The 20,942-nt window shown below is 41.5% G+C and overlaps 1 protein-coding gene across 2 annotated transcripts in view; it reads right to left on the bottom strand.

Annotated features, from left to right (window-relative positions):
• Nucleotides 1–18,780: 18,780 nt before the first annotated feature.
• Nucleotides 18,781–20,942, bottom strand: part of LOC306799395 (ubiquitin-conjugating enzyme E2 E2) — a 196,493-nt gene continuing 194,331 nt past the window's right edge. For both annotated transcript variants that reach the window (XM_079300356.1, XM_079300357.1), the window contains exon 6: nt 18,781–18,989. In XM_079300356.1, the coding sequence (XP_079156482.1) occupies nt 18,892–18,989 (98 nt within the window). In that variant the 3' untranslated portion in view covers nt 18,781–18,891. The remainder of the gene's footprint in view (nt 18,990–20,942) is intronic.

The following is a 20,942-nucleotide window of genomic DNA, read 5'->3' as shown; positions in this document are numbered from 1 at the left end:
TGTGCAGGTTTATATGGTTTTTACCTTAAAATAATAAGGAAAAAAGGGCAATTTTAGTACATATAATCCACTTGTTTCTGAAGAGCTGTTTTTGTTGTTAAAAATATCCATATGGCAAGGTACAAACCTGTTCTACAAGAGAGCCTGGTTTTCCCTCCCTGCTTGCAGCAATTCATTCTTTAATCAAATACAAAGAAGCTCTATTGGTGTCCTCACCAGGGCTTTTAGCTAGCCAAAGCCTGAGCACCAGCTGAAGGCATATGGCCATAACCTCCTCAGCCTTTGCTTTAAAACAGGGGTGAAATAGAAACAGAGGAACTGGGGCAAGCAGAATACAAATGGAATATCTCTGTGACTTTTCAGTCCTCCTGGGTGCTCCATCACTGCTTGTGCCATGGAAACGCAGCCCAGGCACCAGGAGCACATGGAAGCTCACAGCTAAATTCTGCTTGTGGTTAGCCTGGTGTAAATCCAGGACAGCACCACCAGAGCCACCTGACTTAACTAGGATTTTCATCTGGCAACCACAATGCCTGAAGAAGCAAGACATAGCTGTCTTAATAAAGCTGAGCTGTCAAGGTTAGTTGCAAGTAAGTACTGCTGCTTCGATCAATTTTAAATAGTTTACAGCTTTCACAGATATCAATATTGCCCTCTTTTAGGAGGGGGTGTACTTTAAAATAAACCATTGTAAAAATAAAACCTGTGCTGATATAAATTAGAAAATCCTCATGAAATACAGCGAGAGCAACACATACCACTCTGTGGCACCAGGGATGTGATCTGTTTTAAGAAACACATGGCTTATGTTTTATGAAGGGAGCCTGTTGAAGGATTGCAGACCAGGAGGGCACACTAGATTTGTTGTTTTATTAGTTTCTGGGTTATGTACTACTCCTTTTGCTGCATATCTGACAACACATGCCATATCATTCAAAACTGAATGGGCTGGGGGAAGGAGGGCAGAAAAAAATAATTTAAGAAGGATTGGAGCACTTTATTTTCTACCTTTTGATAAAAGTGTTAAGGAAAAAAATGGTGTCATTTTGTCTAAACCAGAAACAAATGGAAAGAAAAATGGAATTTAAGCAGACAGAGAAGAACAATTACTCCCCACAAGCACAGGGAAGGAATTGTTAGAAATACTTAAGTTCACTCACCAACAACCAGTTCACTGAAACCATGCCCTTTAAATGCAGCAAAAAATCCTCCATTATATCAGGGCCAGATCTTGAAAATACTTCATGCAGGATGAATTGCAGGCACTTTCCATCACACATGGGATAATTTTATGGGGTCAGAAACTGCATGGCCATGATCAGACTGCTTACAGTTATGTGCTCCATGTTCCATCTCTGGAACTGCCTGAACCAGTGAGTAAGGGGCACTGCTGGGGCTGGCTTTTGCTGCCCCTCCTCATTCAACACCATGGTAGGACACTACCAGAAGGATCAGCCCTGAATTCCTCTCTAACACTGGCTGCCTGCAGGGTGGTGTCCTCACCACATTATTTTGGATTTTGTGATCTGTCAACCAGTGCTACTCCATTTCAAGTTTGCCCAGGTTCCCTGTGTCAGAAAGCTGCTCTTTCCAGACATGCCCCAGAAACCTCTTGACATCAGGTTAGCAAGCTGTGCTGGTTTGCCTACAAATGTACAGGAGTGAGATTTGAGGCAAAAAGTGGTGAACTGGAATCTGGGGCTCAGGAACAGGGAGGGCTGGATCATCCCCTCCACCAACAGCTCACATAGGTGCAACATGAGGCCATATATCTAAAATGTGATTCAAAACACCCCTCAAGACATCCAGACCTGTACACTAAGAAACTGCCAGAATGATCCCACAGAAAATATGGACAACAAAAGCGGGGTCCAAAATCCTTTCCCAACTCCAAACTTTCACATTGGAGGATGATTTCAGGAAGGTTCACTTCTGCTTGTTTGAATTTCATAATCCCAGGCTGACTCCTGAAAGACATAGAAACCTCCTTCAGACTTTAACATTATAACCTTCCACTTAAAATGTTGATTTGAGATGTGCAGGGACTTGGGCTCATCTCCCTTCAAACTCAGAAAGGAGTTAGACCCATGTTACCCAGAAATCTGAGGAACAGGTGGGAGTGAGGTCTGGGTATCCTCCTCTTGATAATATAGCACTGTGTGGCAATTCATACAAACTCACAGAGTTGCAGATAAGCAGAAAGGAGCATTCATCCCCATCTCCTCTCCTAGGTCACTGATTAGGGCAATGAATGTTAGTACAAATTGCTCTTCAGCACTTCTCCTCAACCCCTATCCACACATGAGCCTGTTCTCCTCTTTGGAGTATCACAGATTTCATGCATTTGGAGGTTTGGTGCTAGCAAAGCACTTAACACTGGCAGGATTTTGCCTAGTAAAGGCTTTGGCTGGAGTGCTTTAAGCCCATTGCACAATTATGGCACTCTGGTTCCATGACATCACCACCTCAGCTGGCAGTTCTGCATGCTTCCTGCTCTCTGCTTGAGCCCCTTGGAGAACACCTTTCAAACTGTTTGGTATGAGTGTTCTGCACAGGCTCCAAGATTTTAACAGTTGGATTTTCTCACTCCCCCACAGTGCAAATATCCTTTTATTAGCTGCTAGAGCTACTGGATATGCTGATGACAATGTCATAACAAACCTCCAGCACTAGTTCAACTAACAGACCACATATTTACAGCCTTTAGTCCTGGATATATAAATAGACTAAGGCTGTGGAAATCAAATATTTCTCCCTCACCTTTGCTGCCAAAGAATAATCAGTAAAGAAATTGGCTAGGTGAAAGTGTGGAAGTCCCCTCTCTGGTGCCCCAGGCTTCTGTCTGGCAGGGAAGGAGTGCAGCCTTCTGCTAGAGATCTGCATGCAGCAGCACTGCAGAGATGGGTGTCCAGCCCCTGGAATCACCCCTGGGGGAACATCCTTCACTTTTAATGGTAGAGGCAGATTTCAGTTTTAAATCCATGCCACATTTTTTTTCTTCATAAACTCAGAATAATAAGCTGTGACTCTTCAGTGAGAAAACCCAACACATTTTAACATTTCTCTGAAAACATTCAGAGAAAGCCCCGAGCCCATGGATCTTGTTTGTAATTGCTGCTAGGCCGATAAATATATAAAAAAAAATAAATTCCAGTAGCACAGGAAAACTTGCAATACCAAGCTATCATCACCTTGTGATAGACAAAACATTTATAGTTTATTGTCAGGAGGACTCTGGCTACAAAACCTTTCCCTGAGCCAGAGAGGACTGACCTTTTGCAGTAAGCACAATAAGACAGCAAACACGGCTGAGCTGTCAGAACTTCTGCAGTAACCCCAAATCCCTTTTGATAAGGGGAATCAAAAGCACACAGCTCTCCATCACCCCCTAATAATGCCCATGACCTCAGGAGTGCCTTACAAATCTGCCAGGTAGTTTGAGAGCCAGGTGCAACACCTGCTTCCTGGCAGCACCATGTGTTTCCTCTGGTTCTGGGGAATCTCACACTACTTCTCCAAGCATCAAGTGAGAGTTTTCATTTCCTATCATGCTATCCTGATGCAACCTGTCCAAGAAGCCTCAATGATATTACAGCAGCAAAGAGCTTGACAACTTCCTCCTAAATTACACCCTCCCACTCTGCTTTGTGCTCTGTGGTTCATTCCTCACTGAGTATTTTTGGAATTCTGTACATGCAGTTGAAAGTATGTAGTCTTTAAGAGTCAAAGTACATGGCCCTTATTCCTATCACCTTTTGAGGCACCACTTCACAAAGAAACAACTCACAGAAAGCTCCAAACAATTCTGAAATGGGTACAATTGCTTTTCCCTCTGTAGTATGCACTTCTATATATATACACGATAGAAATACTTAGGTTGGAAAAGAGCTTTAAGATCATTGAGTTCAACATTATCCCAGCACCAATGTGTTCACCACAAACCATGTCCCCAGGTGTCATATTCACATGCCTTTCAGACATTTCCAGGCTTTGTGATTCCACCACTTTCCTTTACTGGGCAGCTTGTTTCAATGCCTGACCACCCTTCCAGTGAAGACATTTTCACTAGTATATCTATCTATCTATCTATCTATCTATCTATCTATCTATCTATCTATCTATCTATCTATCTATCTATCTATCTATAATACATATATATAATATATATATATATATGCACACACACACACATATATATAAATAAAAACCCTGCTGTATCACATCAGGGAGTTTAGCAACTGGTCCCTGCAACTACCTAGCCTACCATAAAAGCAGCAATTCATTCAAACCTCTTGCTTGATTTGCATCAAAAGGATCAAATTGCTTTATTTCACAGAAGTTCACTAATAGGGGGAGTGGGAGGAAGAAAAAACAAAAGAACTTAAGGAAAAAATGAGAACTAGCCAGATAATGATTCATGTTGGGAAGTTACCAGCCTTGGGTGGTGGACATGAAATGCAAATCCGCATTTAGAACCAGGGTACCATTGCCTAAGCCACAGCACATGTGTTAAGTGTCAGCTCTAGAGGAGTTTAAAATCAAAAGGGACTTTAAGCTTTTTGGGTTTAACTGCTATTTAAATTGGTTTAAACTGTTATTTAGATATTTGAGTTCCACAGATCCCTAAAAGTCCCTAAGTGCTTACTACATCACTGTATTCTTTACACCCAAACCTCTTTCTGTGCTGTAGTCATTCCTCTGCCTGTACAGGGGTCCTTTGCAAAACCATCCTGAGCTCAAATAATTTCATTAAATAACTGGATATGACTTCTCTCCTTAGAAAATAAATGCAACCTTGATCCAAAGAGGGTAACAGTTCTTCCATGTGTCTTTGATTCAGGCAGTGAAATCGTAAGTGGAAGGCAGGCTTCTCTGTTTCACATTTTTTGTTGGCAAAGTAGAAAATTCTCCATTCAGCACGCAGATTTGCTGCAGTTTGCTTAGACACCAAGTCTCCATCTGCTCCACCAGGGTTGTAAACCTCTTGGCTTTACTTCCCTTGCCTTCTTCCCTTATTTGAGGGAAAGAAACTGTAGAATCATTTAGGTTGGAAAAGACCTCTAAGACCATTGAATCCAACTGGAAACCCATCACTGTCAAGTCCACCATTAAACCATGTCTGCAAAATGCACATTAAGTATTCAGTTCCTGTCTGCAAAAGGAATTTCAATTAAAATTAACAAAATTGCTGAACAAAAGTGAGGATAATAGCATTTTATTGCTGCACAGCAGGGCTGTGAAGGTAAGTAAAGATTTTGAGGTTGGAGTAAAGGGAGATGTATATATTCCCTAGATAGATGCACTCATTTTCATTTAGAAATGTAAACCCAAAAGATGATTGTGGATGTTTCCCTCCTCCACCCCGGACAATTGAATCCATTTACCTAGAGTTTGATCAAGTTACAGCACAAAAAATCCTATTTAAAAACAAGGCACTACTCTTCCCCTTTTTACTCACATCTTAATGCTTTACAAAGCAAAACTCCAGACACTTTGTGAGTCACATATCACTACCAAATAAGTTGCAGTCATTGAATGGTGCCTCATAAAGGAGGCAGGAAACAGGAAAAGCTCAAAATAAAGCTGTTTGTAAATTAAAGAACTGAGGGAAAGAATGGATAGGAAATGACTCCCTTATTTCTTCTTCAAAATTATTCTGATTAATGAGGAGAAAGATCAATAGCCTATCTGCAGCTGCCATGGGGAAGACAGGGTGAAGAGTGAATCCAGATCCAAGTATCCCCGTGGTGCCAACACATCACATTCTGCACAAGCTTGATATAATGAACTGCAGGGTGAGATCTCGTGTGACTGCACTGCTTTACCTGTCTGTCCATTCAGTTCCTCATTATAGCTCGATGTGCTCAGTTATAGGGTACCAAAAGGAGAAATGCAGGCATAGATTTGTGAGTAGTCAGGGAAAGGATTGCTTTCATTCCTGTAGCACTACTTTCCTCCTGCTGTAACAAGAGCCCCAGACACTCCAGGCTTCCTCCTGCACTGCTGATGCATGCAGCTTGGAAATCATGTGTGCAGCATTTCCACAACTCCAGGCCACAGCATACTGACACCAGCAAACCATTCCTACTGACATTTCTGGGTTTTGCTTTTAAATGAAGCACCTCAGATATCGCTGCTTCCTTTATTAATGTTTGGTTTGGGGACTTTGTAATTATGTTTAGCAGCTTTTGTGGGCCAACAGATTCCAAGGCAAAATGGCCTGGCAGGATGCTGAATCCATTTGCACTGGTTTTGGAGCACTGTGTATGGAGAGAATGACTGATTTTTGGATGGAGAGCCTGGGTGAAACAAGGCAAGGCATCATCTCCCATCCTCTTTGGCTTGCCCCAGAGACAGGGAGAAAGTACCCAGCACTATTTCATTAAGGTTTTGGCATGTCCCTTAATGGCATTTGTGGTAGTTACAGGCACAAAGGAAGCATTTATCCCCGGTTGTTTTTCCCATCTGCAGCCATTCATTTGCAGATTTGCCTGGAGATCAATTCACACTGGCAAGAGAGATAAGAGGGACCCCTGACGCTGGACTTGAGAGATTACAGCAGCCAGGCTGCTCCAAGGGCAATTACAGGAGGGTGCTGTATTTTTGAGCATCCCCTAACAGGAGCATCCCCTGATGCAGGCACCCCAGAACTCTATCACAGCCTGCTTGCTCCAGGCTCTGCAGAGGGCTGATGGACACCAGCACCCAGATGCACCTAGGGAGGGATTCCTCCTTTCCACAGCAACTGGGTACAGGAAAAGCAACACACAGAGAGAGGCTAGTGCCAAAAATTATTACTGAGAGGCATTTGTAAGACAAAACTCGGTTTTCATTGCCAGCTCTCCAGAAGACATGGTCTCCTTTCTGGCATAACCCTGCTCCAAATGGGGAGGCAATCAAAGGGCTTTTAGCAGAAACCTCTTAGCAAGAGGCATTGCTCCCACAGCCACAGGACTGACTAGCAGTCAATGGGCCACAGTTCTTAAAGAGCTGCCTCCTTGGCTATAAATACTTCCAACATTTAAAAATGCTTAATGTGAGTGTTTGTGAAATCAAGGAAAACAGCTATACAATGCTCATATTTAGATTTACTGAAGAAAATATTTTCATTTGGTACTTAACTGTATCCTTACACTTGGGTTTAAGCCACCCCTAAAATTGGCTCAGGCTGCCACAAAACAACAGCTTAAACCAATTTAATTGCTGTCTGCTGCAATCCCACCCCTGTTTGCACATTCCCCATCTCCTTTCTTACGCCAGCTCCCGTGCTTGTCCAGCCCTGCTCTGAGCCATTTGGGCATGCAAGCCAGACACACACCCTGGACACTCTAAAACCCACCCTTTTCCTACAGATTTAGCACGCTGGGGTGACTCAACACCAAGGCAGATGCACACTAGAGCTGGTGGAAAGGAAGGTGTGGAATTGCTCAGTTGAGGCAGAAGAGGTTCAGAAATATGACATTCCATCCCCACAGTCCTGCTCCCTCCACCTCTGCCCAGGCTGTTCAAACCCATCCCGTGCTAAATTATCCAAAGCTTAACTCGACCTTCTTCCCTACACACACACACACACACACACACACACACACACACACACACACACACAGTTTCTGCAAGGTCAGTAAATTCACTCAGCTCAGCAAGAGTCCTTGCCAGCATGGAAATGCATGGCTGGAGGTGATGGAGGTGAGAAGGGCTTCTCCTTTTCAACACCAGGGAACCATTGGATCATCTAAGTGATGCTGTCAAGCCATATCCTCAGGCTTCTGCGTGCATTTGAACCCCTGTCACCCTAAAATCCGGGCTGGACAATTACAGACAAAGCTTTAAGCTGAAGAGAATTGAAGAACTGAGCAATAACCATGCTTCCTAGGGAAGGCTCCTGCAGCCTTGGCCCTGTAGCTGCTGTTCTATTGGTCATTCTAATAGCCCTGCTTTAGTATAGATACCAAGGACTAAGTCAGATCTTTCTGGAGGAGATGTAAGTCAGTTTACAGGAAATTCAAAGACACCGAAGTAGCTAGAACCTAATAAAAATAAATGCAAAGGGGGAAAAAAAAGGGGGGGGGGGGAAATAACAGAAAAAATAAAAGGGCAAAGCCCTACAGCAGGAAGGCAGCCAAGATTTCTGACGGGATACCCTTCTCCCAATCTGGATTTACCATTGTTTTGTGACATAGAGTCTTAAATATGAAGATAAGTGATTATCTGTAAAGAAGTTTTCTCATAAATTATGCAGCACTGTTTCTTCCACAGTTCATATACATCTGTCTGTTCCTATAAATAGAAATTATGTCTCATGTACATTATCATATATTACAACCTCTGATGATATGGTAAAGGAAAGGAAATCAGCAAAGGAAGTAGTGTGCTTCACCAGAGCTTGCAAACTCCACAGAGCCTTGGTTAGTCAGCTTTGAGCAAACCAGCACTGGAAATTGTACAAAAACAAGTGGAAAAACAAAAGGATGGGAGAAAAGACAGTAAAGCAATGGGTTTGTTGTATAGAAAACAAAAGACCAAGTAATCTTGTGGAGAGGCTAGAAGACCAAAAAGAGTCCTTGCATGCATAAAACTGGAGTATTGCAGGAAGTGGAACAGAAAAAGTAGGGAGAACAGGGCATAGAAGGGCAGCACTGGGAGTAAGAAGACAGGGTAGGATCCCAATGCTGAGGCCAAATCCAGAGTCAAACTCCAACTCTCAGTCTGAAAGATAGGGGTCTGAACTGCTGGTTGCTTTCCCTTTTCAGAAAGTGTCACCTCTGTATTGCTGGAGGGTTTTTTCCCCTTCAAAACAGAAGAAAAATCTTCATTCTCATGCATTTTATGAACTGATGAAATATCTTCACAACTTGTTCTCATCAGTGTTTACTTGTTTAGTATTTCAGCTTGACCACTGTGCCTACGGGGCTAATGAGCCATGACTGGCAATACAATTAAAGATAGATTTGATGGCATCCTGGCAGACAAAAGTGTTTTAATTAAACTGAAAGAAAATTGTTGTTTATGGGCCAGGAGCCCATACTGAATAGACAAAAGTAAGCCTTTTGATAGAAAAAACAGTGCCACATCTAAGGGATGGGGAAACTGAAGTTTAATTCTTGGCTCCAGTAGAGCCCATTACTTTGGACCAAGGGCATGTTTTGACTTGTCTTTTGGAAAATGTGGGGAGTTCAGTCTCAGCCTCCCTGGAATTTTTTGATTATTTTCTTTTGGGAGAGCTGAGCAGAGCCCAAAGGAAGCTCCACACTGGTTAGCATCAGCACCACTTCCTAGTTCTCCCCACAACTTCATTTAACAGGAGAACTCAGAGCTCAGTTGTTTAAAGGCCAAGCTAAATCTGAACCAGGTAGGGTTACATTGAAAACCACAATATTTATAAAAAACCTTTCCCTCTCCCACCCTGTTAAGGCTCTAACAAATAGCAAAACTTGCTTTGACTTTCCTAAGAGTAAAGTTAAAGCCTCTGAGTTTGCTCTTTTAATCAACTTCAATTACTTCTCACTGGCTTTGAAAATAGTACAGTTTTGAGCATTGTGGAAGGAGATGGAAGGAGATTTTAGAGAGAAAAAGAATGGTGATGAATCAATTTCTCAAAGGCAGAATTATCACATATAGGCATTTCAAGGCCAAGTAGGCAGCTTCCCCTATTGAAGTCGTGCAATACTTTGCATTTAAATACTATATTATAGTACTTATATTATTATTCCACTTAAATACTGTATTGCTTCACTTTGTCAGCTTATACTGCCAGCTCTCACTGGACACCAGAAGTAAATCAAGATAATTTTTGTGGTTTTATCCAAAGGATTCTTTTTTTTAGCCTTGTAAGAAAAAAAACAAACAAAGAAAACAAACAAAAAAAAACAAATAAAAAGAAAAAGGAAAAAAAAAAAGAAAAAAAAAATCAGGGGAAAAGTGTTTATTATTAACAGTGTATATACCTCCACAGGTGTAATGGTATACATTAAATCTGGAGTCTGACAAAACAATGACCTGTGAAGTCTATGAAAAACATGAGAAAATGAAAGTCTGACAGTATAGCCCATCTGAGTTCACCTGAGTGAGCAAGAAGGGTAGAGGCAGAGGATCATTTACACAAGAAATGAAGTTGATTCAAGGCCACCATTACCTCTCAGTGATCACCTCTCTTTCAATTCAGATTTAAAAGCTACTGGTGCTTTGCAGGTCTCTCATACTTTCTGTGGGTGTCCTTTAAGCTGCAGGTAAATCCCTCCCATTTACAGTAAGCTTTCACCTGAAACAGAGAATACATCCCACGGGTTTTTTATCAACAGTCATCTAAGAACTGAGGCACCTCCTGTGGCAGTTGCTGAAACAAAGCAGTGTTTTATTTTGCAAAAAGGCTCATACATAGAGATATTCATAATCCTTTCTCCTTTTTTCCCCTCCTGTGACACAAGAGGTCAGAAGCATTGGTACCTCCAGTCCACAACCTCAGATGACACTGTTGGCTAGACACACATTCAGAATACATGGTTTTAATTGGAGTCAACTCAGGAGGAACAAGAACACATTTAAGCTCAGAGAACCAGTCAAAAAAAACCCCAAAAAAACAACAAAACAAAACCCAAAAAGGTAACTAAGAAGACATTGCAACCAAATGTCAATAAATAGAAATGGAATCTAGCCATTAAGCAGCTCTCCTTAACCTGAAGTGAAAGCCCTACTTACCCTGCCTCAGCAGCCAGATTTTTCCACAGTCTAGGCATGACCTGGTCAGCAAGGAAAGTCTTCACCCCCTACCCACTCCTATCCAGCTTCCACCTCCTGTGGTGGCCACCAGACCCAGAGGACTGGCCACAGAAAATCTCTGGAGCTCACTCCTCCACTTCCAGACCTCTTCCCCCTGGCACAGCTCAGCTGCTCAGAGCACCAGAGCCAGGCTGAACACAAGCAGTAAATCAACACCTCTCCTTGCTTGTGCTGCTAATGACACCCCAGATTACTAGCACTTAATTGAATTTACCTTTCAGTGTGTTTTTTGCATTTAGCTTTTCTCCCAGCTGAGACAATAAAAATCAATTCCTGTAGGGCAATTTAATTTAGGTTTAGATGGTGTTTTATATTCAGATTTTCAGTGTTGCAATGTTTGTGTGGCAAATCTGTGCAGGACTGTTTTTTTAAGTATTTTTGTGAAATTAAAGTAAACCCATACTGAGGGTAGACATTTAAAAAAGCAAAATACTTAAAAAACAAGTAGTATGTAGGAAAAACAATATAATGGATAAAAGTTATTTGGCCAACTGAAACAGATTGGTTAGAGAGATCTCATACATATGCAAGAAATACAATTACATGTATAAATATTTGGAGGACTGGTGATACAGATAAACAGTGAATAACTTTTTTCTGATGAGTTTTATAAGATGGGTTACAAAACACTGCCGAAATCTTCCACCCTGGGCAAAACCACCTACCCTATAAAAGGTCTTGTTTGAGAAAAACATCTCCATGTGCTGAGCTTTGTGGACCAAGAATGGCTGTGCAGATCTACAGGCTGTCTGCAACTCACAGTGCCTGAATTTAGCCGTGGAGCAGGCTGAGACTGTGCATGGGTCTTGTGGTCTGTCCCTCCTGCTCAGGAAGGGTGGAGCATTGTGGTAGCTGCTGTGGGGGAAAGGGAAGTAATTTCAGCTACTACTCAGCACCTTACCACTTCCCTAGAGAACAATCAACTCCAATATATTTTACATTTCCCGAACTATTTAATAAAGACACAGGGATATTTTTCATTTTCTCCTTGCTGATGGGCTGTGTTGCTTTCTGGGCACAGCAATGTTTATTTGGAGGAACAGATCTTTAAATGACAGGTATTTAGTGTTAGGAAGTTCAGGCTGAGGAGTGATTTTACTTTAGCAGATTTAAGTATTTCTAATAACTTTAATCATTCTTATTCAATAGCATGTATGGATTAGGCAACTAACATTTCAATATGTTTCTCTCTCAGGCAAGTCTATAAATTTTAGGGCCATGTACTAGGTGTCCAGTGGAAGTGTCTTGTTCTTCTTTTACCATGGTGTAGGGCAGTGCTAGACAGGGAAAAGCTGCTCTGTATTTTGGGATAATAATTTATGACTCCAAGCTGACATTTTGATCCTTAATTCACCCATTCAGACAACTGACCCTTCCCCCTTTTTGAATTCCTAAGTGCCTCACCATTATTTCCTGTTAGCATTATTTTTTTTAATTTCACTTTCTGAATTGATGGAACTACCCTTGTGGGAAGCACTGGAGGTGGTTGTGCTTTCACCCAACACCACTTGGAGGTTGAACCAAACCCTCTTTGGTCTGGGAGGTGCCAGCATGCGTCCAGGGCAAGGATATGTGTATTAAAAATGCAACAACACACACACTTACCTGCCCCTGGGGGCTCAACAGGGGAGAGGCAGAGAGGAGGAGAGGATGTTTATACATCCCTGGAGGAAGCTGTAGTGCACAAGTGCAGTGTCTATTTCACTAATTACTTTTTGTTTCTTCTTGGTGTTTGCATTTCTTGTCCTTCTGCCTGCAGAGTTTCAGTGCCACCTCTGAAAATCAGACAGAGTGGTTACACCTAACAGCTCCAACCAGCACATTAGCAGGGCTTGAGTGGCTACTGGCATGTTTTGTTTGCATATTTCACTCAATCTTTTATTCAAATTGAAAGTAAGAAGTTACAAATAGGATTATGTTTTTAAGACAAGTAAGTCTGCATGTGCTACACTGCAAAAGAAATAGTTTTCTTCTTCCACTGGAAAATTATTGATCAAAGTTATTCCAATCTGCATTTATTTTTAGTAGATAAAATGGCAAATGTACGTGGTAATGAAATATAGTATTTCATGATGTATATTATGAAATGAAGAGAATGAGATTATTTCTTTAAGTCTATCAATTATTAAATTATCATTAAAATGTATGTATATAAATAATTCTTTGAGACTTTCTGATTAGATTACCTTGATATGACAGAACACATTGTGATTATTCTTTGATGCTTTGCAATAAGGATTCAAATTCTAAGTAGATTTCAGAAAGATTTTCTTTTGAAACAGCAGCAAGAGGTAATGGGTGGACAATACTTAATGAAGCAGAACAGGAAACAGGAGCGACTTTTTAATTTACTCAATTAGTTTCCTGTGTAAAAGATGATGAAGTTACCACCACACAGATTTTTTGGGGGATGTTTCATTTGGTTTATTAGATATGCAACATTCAGGGCATTTAATACAAGCTGTTTCACTACTACTTGCAGTACTGAAAGACCAAAGGAGAATGCTGTCGTGAACTTTGAGATCAGGACACCAACAAAGAGAGGATTTGTACCTTAATGTAAATGCTGAGCATCAGGAAGATCACATTCCCTTCCACATAAAGGAGAATTAAGCAGGATTTCATCTCTCTTTTTGCAGCAATGGCAGCAATCTCCAGTGCTGGGGTGGGCTCTTCCCTTCTTCAGTGAGATGCTGGAGCACCACACTGAGACAGTGCCTGGAGCAGAGGTGGCTGGTGTTTGCTGGGCTAAACGAGGGATTTGGGTGCCCGAAGCCTGAGTGAAGAAGCAGATTTAGGGAATGGGGAGCAGCAGAGAGGAGTAGGGATGCAGATTGCATGTGATTAATAGGACAAAGGAAGCAGGATTTTTGCAGATCCCTGGCACTGAGCAGTGATTACTAGAGAAATGTTCATATAGTTGAGAGGTGTCTAAGAAATGCAAATGGAAGAGTTTGAAGGTGGGCAAGTGCACAGTCCAGCTGTGCTATCAGCAAGGTGTTTCCAAAGCACTTCTTTGCCCCGTTGATGACAAGTGAAGCAAGGAGCAGGGCTGTATTGAAATATGTGTGGTAGGAGCCCCATTCATGTGAAGAGGCTCCATTCAGGGCCTTACAAAGGCTATGAGTCAACTGCAAAGAAAGGAGACATTTCACAGAAACTGAAGTGTGACCCTTTGTTTTGCCTGACCCCAAGGTCCTCAGTGGCACAAAAGGGGACCCCAGCACTGATTCTGCAGCAACAAATGCCTGTTGTGAGTGAGTGTATTTGAGGAGCAGTGACAAAAAGGAATGACCCGAGGTTCTTGTTTCCAGCCCTTGTTTCCCAAGGGACTGTCAAGGAGGGAGTCCCCAGTACAACCTGAGGTGGGGAGATGAAGGTACAGGAAAGCTCTTCCTAGTGGGGGTATTTCTCTTGAAAACCTCTCCAGAAATGCATGATTTGATCATCCACATGTACTATTAGGACACCTGGATAATGAGGTTTTTGGGCTTTGCACTGTAAAGTCTATAGAAGTTAATATGTCTTTTATTCAGTGGTTATTGAAGTGGTGTTTTTCTAATTTAGGACTGGCAAGAGATTAGAGTGTCTTAGTAGCCCTGCCTTTGTTTTAACCTTCCATCAGTCCATGACTACTTTCTTTCACAATCAAAGTAGACATGAAAGGGATGTTTTGCTTTGCTGTTTTCATTATTCCAGAGAGCTGCAAGTCCCTGTTAAAGTTCACGTTGGAATTAGGGTGCAGAATGATGGATTTAAAGGTATCATAAAACTCTTCCTGGTAAGTAGTAGTCCCCAAATATATTCCAGTTGTGACCTGAGAGAGGCTGCTGGAGGCATCCCAAGCAGCCATGCATTGGCTCTGCAGATCCTTTGAGCTGAGGAAATTCATTTGCATATGGATGCCATGCTAAGGATGCCAGCCCGGATTTCATTACTGCTAATGATGTGTGTGGGAGAAGTGATTTAGTTTACAGTCAGTGCCAGGCATGGCACAATGAGGAAGTACTTAATTCATACAAAGCTCTTTCTTGCTTCTAAGACCTAAAAATCGGGGGACTTCAAGCAGCTCCAGTGTTACAGACGTGGTATCTTCATGACCATGGACAGAGCTGCGACTGAGGGAAGGGAAGGAGGGAGAAGGAAACATTAGGATGTAGTACTGATGTCATGGGGGAAAGGATAGAAGGAGAAATGAAAGGGAATGAACAGCAGAAAAGAAAGACCAGCGGAGGATGAAAAATGCCAGTAGGGAGAATTCGCTCTGCAGGAACTGTGGCTGCCACGGCTGGATGTTCAGACCTTGGGGGTGACAGAATTTTCACTGGGTCTTTGCTATAGTTTTCACAACTCAAAACGCAGGCCTGGGATAAAATTTCCGTCTTCAGAGACAAGTTTCTGAGAAGGAAAAGGCGAAAAGAGACTCCAGGATACCACTGGAATTAGGGTAGTTGGGAGTTGCTGCCTGTAGGCATCTTCCTATTCCACTGGAGCCACCTCTGCTTTCCTGTTCTAAGGGACAAGGGGGACAGGAGAGGGGCCTGGGGGCAGATTCTTGGCATCTGCTTCAGGGGTCGAAGGGGCTACTGTGCTCAGGCAACTTCAGGAAGAGCTGTTTGAACTGGGATCAGTGTCTTGGCTGGTCTCTCAGCTGTGAGTGATAAATTCACCAAGCAGAGGTCAGGATCCAGAAAGAAGGAATGGGTGAGTGAAGGGAGAAAGTCAGGGGGATTAAGGCACACATTACCAGCATGCTGACAGCTGTCTAGAGCATGCACTGACCCCAGGACATGTGTTGGGACAGAATTTGAAACGTTGAGATGGCTTGGAGGAGGAACCTAATTCTGGACTTTATGGGTCCTAACCCCTCAGGTATTTTATACTCTCCTGCTATCATTGCACAGGGAAGAAGGGCTGTGAGCTGCTATCCATTGCCTGGGCATGGGATATGACCATCCATCTGCAGCCCACAACACGAAAACCTGAACAAAGATCTTCCAAGAGGAATTACTCCTACCTTATTCATGGCACAGCAGCTGGTTGTGATGAATTTTAACTGTTTGGCTGCAATCACCCACAATGGATGCAATCAAAAGGGTTATGGCCCTGCTCCTGCAGCAGCCTGGAAATGCTATCTCTGAAAATACAGGATGGTTTTGGGAACCTTGATTTAAGCATTGTTGTTCTGCAATTTTCTGAAGAGGGAAATCAGCTGGTCAGTTGGACAGGGGGATGTGAGCACCACTTCAGTAATCCGTGAATGGGGAATGCAGTTTGGAGAGTTCCCAAACTGATTTCTGCTTCTCTGCTTGAGTTGAACTCAAAGGGTATGAACAGTGACATTTAGCTGGGGTTACTGGAAATTAAATATTGTTTACTTGATATTGCAATTGAATTCAGAACAGCTGTAAGATATCTTTAAAGAACAAGCCCCAGCTTTAGCACTTGTGTGTCCCTGAGAAAATACAGAGATTTGCTGAACTGATGGCCTTTGCATGTGGTTTTAGACCAACTGTATGCTCTTGAATGTTTTAGTATGTGCAAGTCACTTGAAGATCTTCATACCCAGCTGTCTGAAAACAGCACACAAACTTCACCAACCAGAAGAAATGAAAAAGATTATTTATCATAAAAGAAGAAGCAGGAATCAGCTAAATTTAGAGAGGATCTGAAGAGCAAAGGTGAGACAAAATAAAGTGCAATTATTTCCTAGACCAAGGGGGGAAAAAAAGGAGAAAAAGAGATTATGCCAATGCATTATTTTTATTGGGCCTCTATTGGCAGACTGAATTGTGTTGGGGATGGCTCATTTCTCCTCAGCAACAACAGCAGGTTTTAAATAATGCTTCATATTTCCCAGGTTTAGCAGATGAAGAAAAGTAATTACTTGGGAGACAAATAGAGCAGATTTGCAAACAGAGGAGAATGTTTTATGGCCAGACTTGCAGAGCTTTGGCTCCTGCAGATGCCAGAAGACTCTGCATCTGCTTTAATCAATGTGGGTTGGTCTTTGTTGATTATTTCTTTGAGATCCTCAGGGCTGTTAAGGCAGTACTTTATATTACCCAGGACTGTGCAGCTTCACAGAGAGGGCAACTTACCTGCAATTCAAAGTGCACAGCTTTTGAACTGTTAGAACTTCTGGTTCAAAAAAAAAAAAAAATCTGAGTTTTGTGTTTTGTTTTGTTTTTAAATGTCATTGTTCTTCCATGTCTATGTTTAGGACCCACTGGCCTTGAAATGTTGTATGGCTGGGCTTGTGAACATTTGGCTTCTACAGATAGCAGAAGACTCTCTATTTGCTTTGATCAAGAGAGTTTGATTATTTGAGATCCCCGTGGTTCTTGGGGTGGTAGTTACAGACCATCTAGAGCCACATCAGTGTTCAGCTTTTCTTCACACAGAGGGAAACTCAACAGCAGATTGAAGCTGAATGCATGCTCAGTTTATTAGCAAATGACCAAGGGAAAAACAAAAGAGCCTGGAAATGCTGAGCAGTGCAGTGGTGGGTGCAGAGGCCCTGTGGTGTCACCTTGACTGCTTTAGTTTTCATGAAGGTTGAACTGGGTTGGAGTGGGATGGGATCGGGTCTCCCTGTATGTCTGCAGTGACACTGCTGTAATGTATCTTCTTAAAGATAAGATCTGCTTTAAACATAAGAGGCAAGGAGAGAGGGGAGAGGGCAGGCAAGCACTGGATATAGCATCTGTAATGTTTAATTATATGAGACAGGGATTTTCCAATATGCCTTGCAACACAAAGAACATTCAGCTATCAGCATCACAGTATATATTTTCTAAATCACAACACCCACACATTTCCTTAGCCAAGTAGAAGTTTTCCCTCCACGGCTGCATATCTAAAATTAGCCTGAAGGTCAAATCTGAATAGAAATACCCTTATCATTGAATGTGCTGGGAATGATTGGTGCAGTGGGCTCAATTTTCCCATCGAAAACCTTCATTTATTTTTTTTCAAATAACAGTTGCTTTTGCAGTCAAAGAGCTTGGAGAAAGGCAAAATGAGGCCTGCTGTATAAAATCAACATCAATATTCTGCTTTCACTGCAAGGCTATTTTTATTGCCAACTATTTTAAATGTAACAAGATGGATATAGTGAAGCCACAGTGTAAAAGATGCAGCAAGAGGCTTCTGAATAGCAAGGCTGAGCACGGACATGTGAAAGAAAGGCCTTGAAATCTGGAAGATGTTTGTATATGAAGAAACACACAATGAAGAATTCTAAGTTAAGAAATGCATTGTTGAGAAGAAGTGAATAGTTCAGGTCTAAAAGTAGATTTTTAACCTGCAGTTGTATTATGTGAGGACTAAGCAGCCTGTGCTGCAGAAATGCAAAAGCACCGTTCTGCAAGAAGTGCATTTATCAGCCACAGTGTTTTATTGAGTGCTTTAATAATACAAGTGTACATCAACTGATCCACAGTCAAAAGTGGCAGGTCCCTAAGAAATTTACAAGCACTTTTTTTTTTTGTTTTTTAAGTAAATCAAAATACATATTAATTTGTTCAATGCAATAGCCTTTTGTGTGGGAAACAGAAGGCTAGTGATAAACACAGTCTTAGTAATGCACAGTGATTCTTGATTTTAAGCTTTTATACAAAACTTGTTCCCAGTAGCATGCACCCACCATTAAAGACTTCAGTACAAAAAAATAACCCTAAACACTACATTTAAGTAGAAATGAGATATAATTCTGAATTTGTTTGTTTTCCCCAAAACCACATGAAAGAAAAAAAACAAAAAAGCCAACCCCACACATTAATACAAAGCTTTCTGATAAAGCTCTATACTATTACAGATCCAACATTCTTTGCACTGATAACCAAAATTCCCTGTCTACATTTGAGGGAAACAACTTTCAAGTTAACAGAACAAAAAAACCCAAAAAAAACCAAACAAAAAAAACCAAACCAAAAAAACAACCCAGAACAAATAAAAATAAAAATCAACCAAAATGAAACAAAAAAGGAAGTAAGGACAGCCTTTTGTCACAAAATGGTTCAAAATTTAATAAAAAATAAGAATGAAGGGAAGGGCTATTGATGCACTTAGTGAATGTGCTTGCACAGGTCCAGCAAATCCTAGAGGAGGTTCCTATGTGGCGTATCGCTTGGTCCACTGTCTGGCCATTCTGTCGTGCTCTGCTCTGTTAGTCATGTACTGAGTGGCAATGCTTCCAACCAGGGGGTCAGCTGAAAAGGAAACACAGACTGTGAAATGGCTGGCAGGATGAAAATGCTATTTTTAGATCCATATTTGCTTCTCTTAGGTCTAACTGCAGGAACAAGGTGCCTACGTACACCAGCCTTGTTTTCAAAGCATGCAAGGAAGGAGATGGGGGGAGATGGATGGCAATTAGCTACACATGTCTTGTAAACATATAACTGAAGCAATTTTCTGAAGTTCTACCCCACAAAAAACGTTCTGATAATTTTATTTTATGCTAAAACTCACCTTCAGGTGAAGTAATTTATTTATGGCATTAGATTCCCACAACTATTCATATTCTCACTTTAAGAAGAGGATGAGCTCTAATTCTATTATCAGGTTGAATGTTGTTTTTTTTTTTTTTTTTTTAAATACTTTTAGTAGCAAAGCATAAAGAAATGTAAGGAATTAGGGGAGCAACAGAAGTTCATTCTAGATTTTTGGATTTGTTTTTAATTTACGGCATCTTTCTGAGCCTATGGCCAGAAAGCTGCATGACATAGTCTGGATCTACGAACTGCTTCACAGAAAATTAATAAAAAACAATCAGCCCCATAAAAAAAATACAACAATCCAAGACAAGACATTCCCATAAGTGACTATATTTTATCAACATTTTTCTTTTTCAGACAATATTTTTCCTTCTCAATTTAAGCAGTCAGAATTTATAGTTTCCCCCTTTTTTTGAGGGGAACCCATACTCTTGATAATTCTGCTGCAACAGCAAATGTTCTGAGATTGTACTGAGCAAGTCCAGAGGCACTGATAGCACACTTCTCCCTGACTTAGGACAGGTGAATAAGACTTCTTGTGAAAGCCAGGTAACAACCAGCTTTGTTGTTGTCTGAAGATGGTGCCATTGAACAATATGAACACTGGCTCCCTTGGTACAGTTGTAATCTGAGTGTGGTGCTTGCACTATTAAACACTGAAATTCCCAGGACAAGATGTCAGGCTTTCTGTCCAGCAGAGTAAATCTGAGCTTTTTTGTTTGGTTGTTGATAAGAGTTCATGATAGTGGAAATAGTGGCTTAGTCAAAAATCACTAGATTGGCTGACTGCCAATCTCACTGAATAATAGTGAGTAATATCTAATGGAAGAAAAATTATTTTGCTTTCCATGCATAACCTGTACTTTCAGGCAGAGCCTGTGATTTGAATGTTAAGTTTGCACCTTCTAAATTACTAAAACAAGTTATCACTGTGACTGCAGTGTACTAAGTCTCAGTCCTGCAAACACCTACTGCATGTGCTTACCTTTAATAACTTAATATATCCAGAGGAGGTCACTGAGGCCTGGACTTAATTATCTTTACATGCATGTGTGTAAAAGAAGCATATCTGGTCTAAGACAGAGTTTGAAAGTTGTAGACTGGAAAATATATCACCTTTAACTCCACAGCAGGGAGAAAAACCGTGTAGGGGATTATCTGAGGGATTTTATCCTGTGCAAATAGGAGGTTAACAGTCTGCAGGCACTTAGGTAGCAAAAAGTTATTTGTGGTTGGAATGAGGTTGAGAATCACTGCAGGGTAAATGGGGTACCTGAGCAATAGGAAAGGACAACATTTCTCTCTGCAAAAGATTTTCCTAAATAGCAAGAGGGAAACCTTGTCACAGTGTAATGGTAGCTTGGGGTGAGTGTGAGAGCACTGCTGCAAATTCCCACACCCTCCTTGGACACAAGGCCCTGTGGAAGAAACACTTCCACAGACTTGTGGAGAAACAGAGACTAAGGGCTGAACTTAAAAGGAATCTTTGAAGCAAAATTTGAAGCATATCCTTGTTTTTGTGCTTGTAGGGGAAGGTGGGGTTTGGCCTTGAAGACATCTGGCTGGGAAGGGCTGCAGGAGTATCACAGCATCACCATCTGGAATGCAGCATTGAGGGTTAGTGTGTTTTTAAAGTGATACCTCTGAGATCTTTATAAAACCCTG

This window comes from Erithacus rubecula (genome assembly GCF_903797595.1).
Source record: "Erithacus rubecula genome assembly, chromosome: 3".
Lineage (NCBI taxonomy): Eukaryota > Metazoa > Chordata > Aves > Passeriformes > Muscicapidae > Erithacus > Erithacus rubecula.
This window is presented reverse-complemented; position numbering and strand designations above follow the sequence as displayed.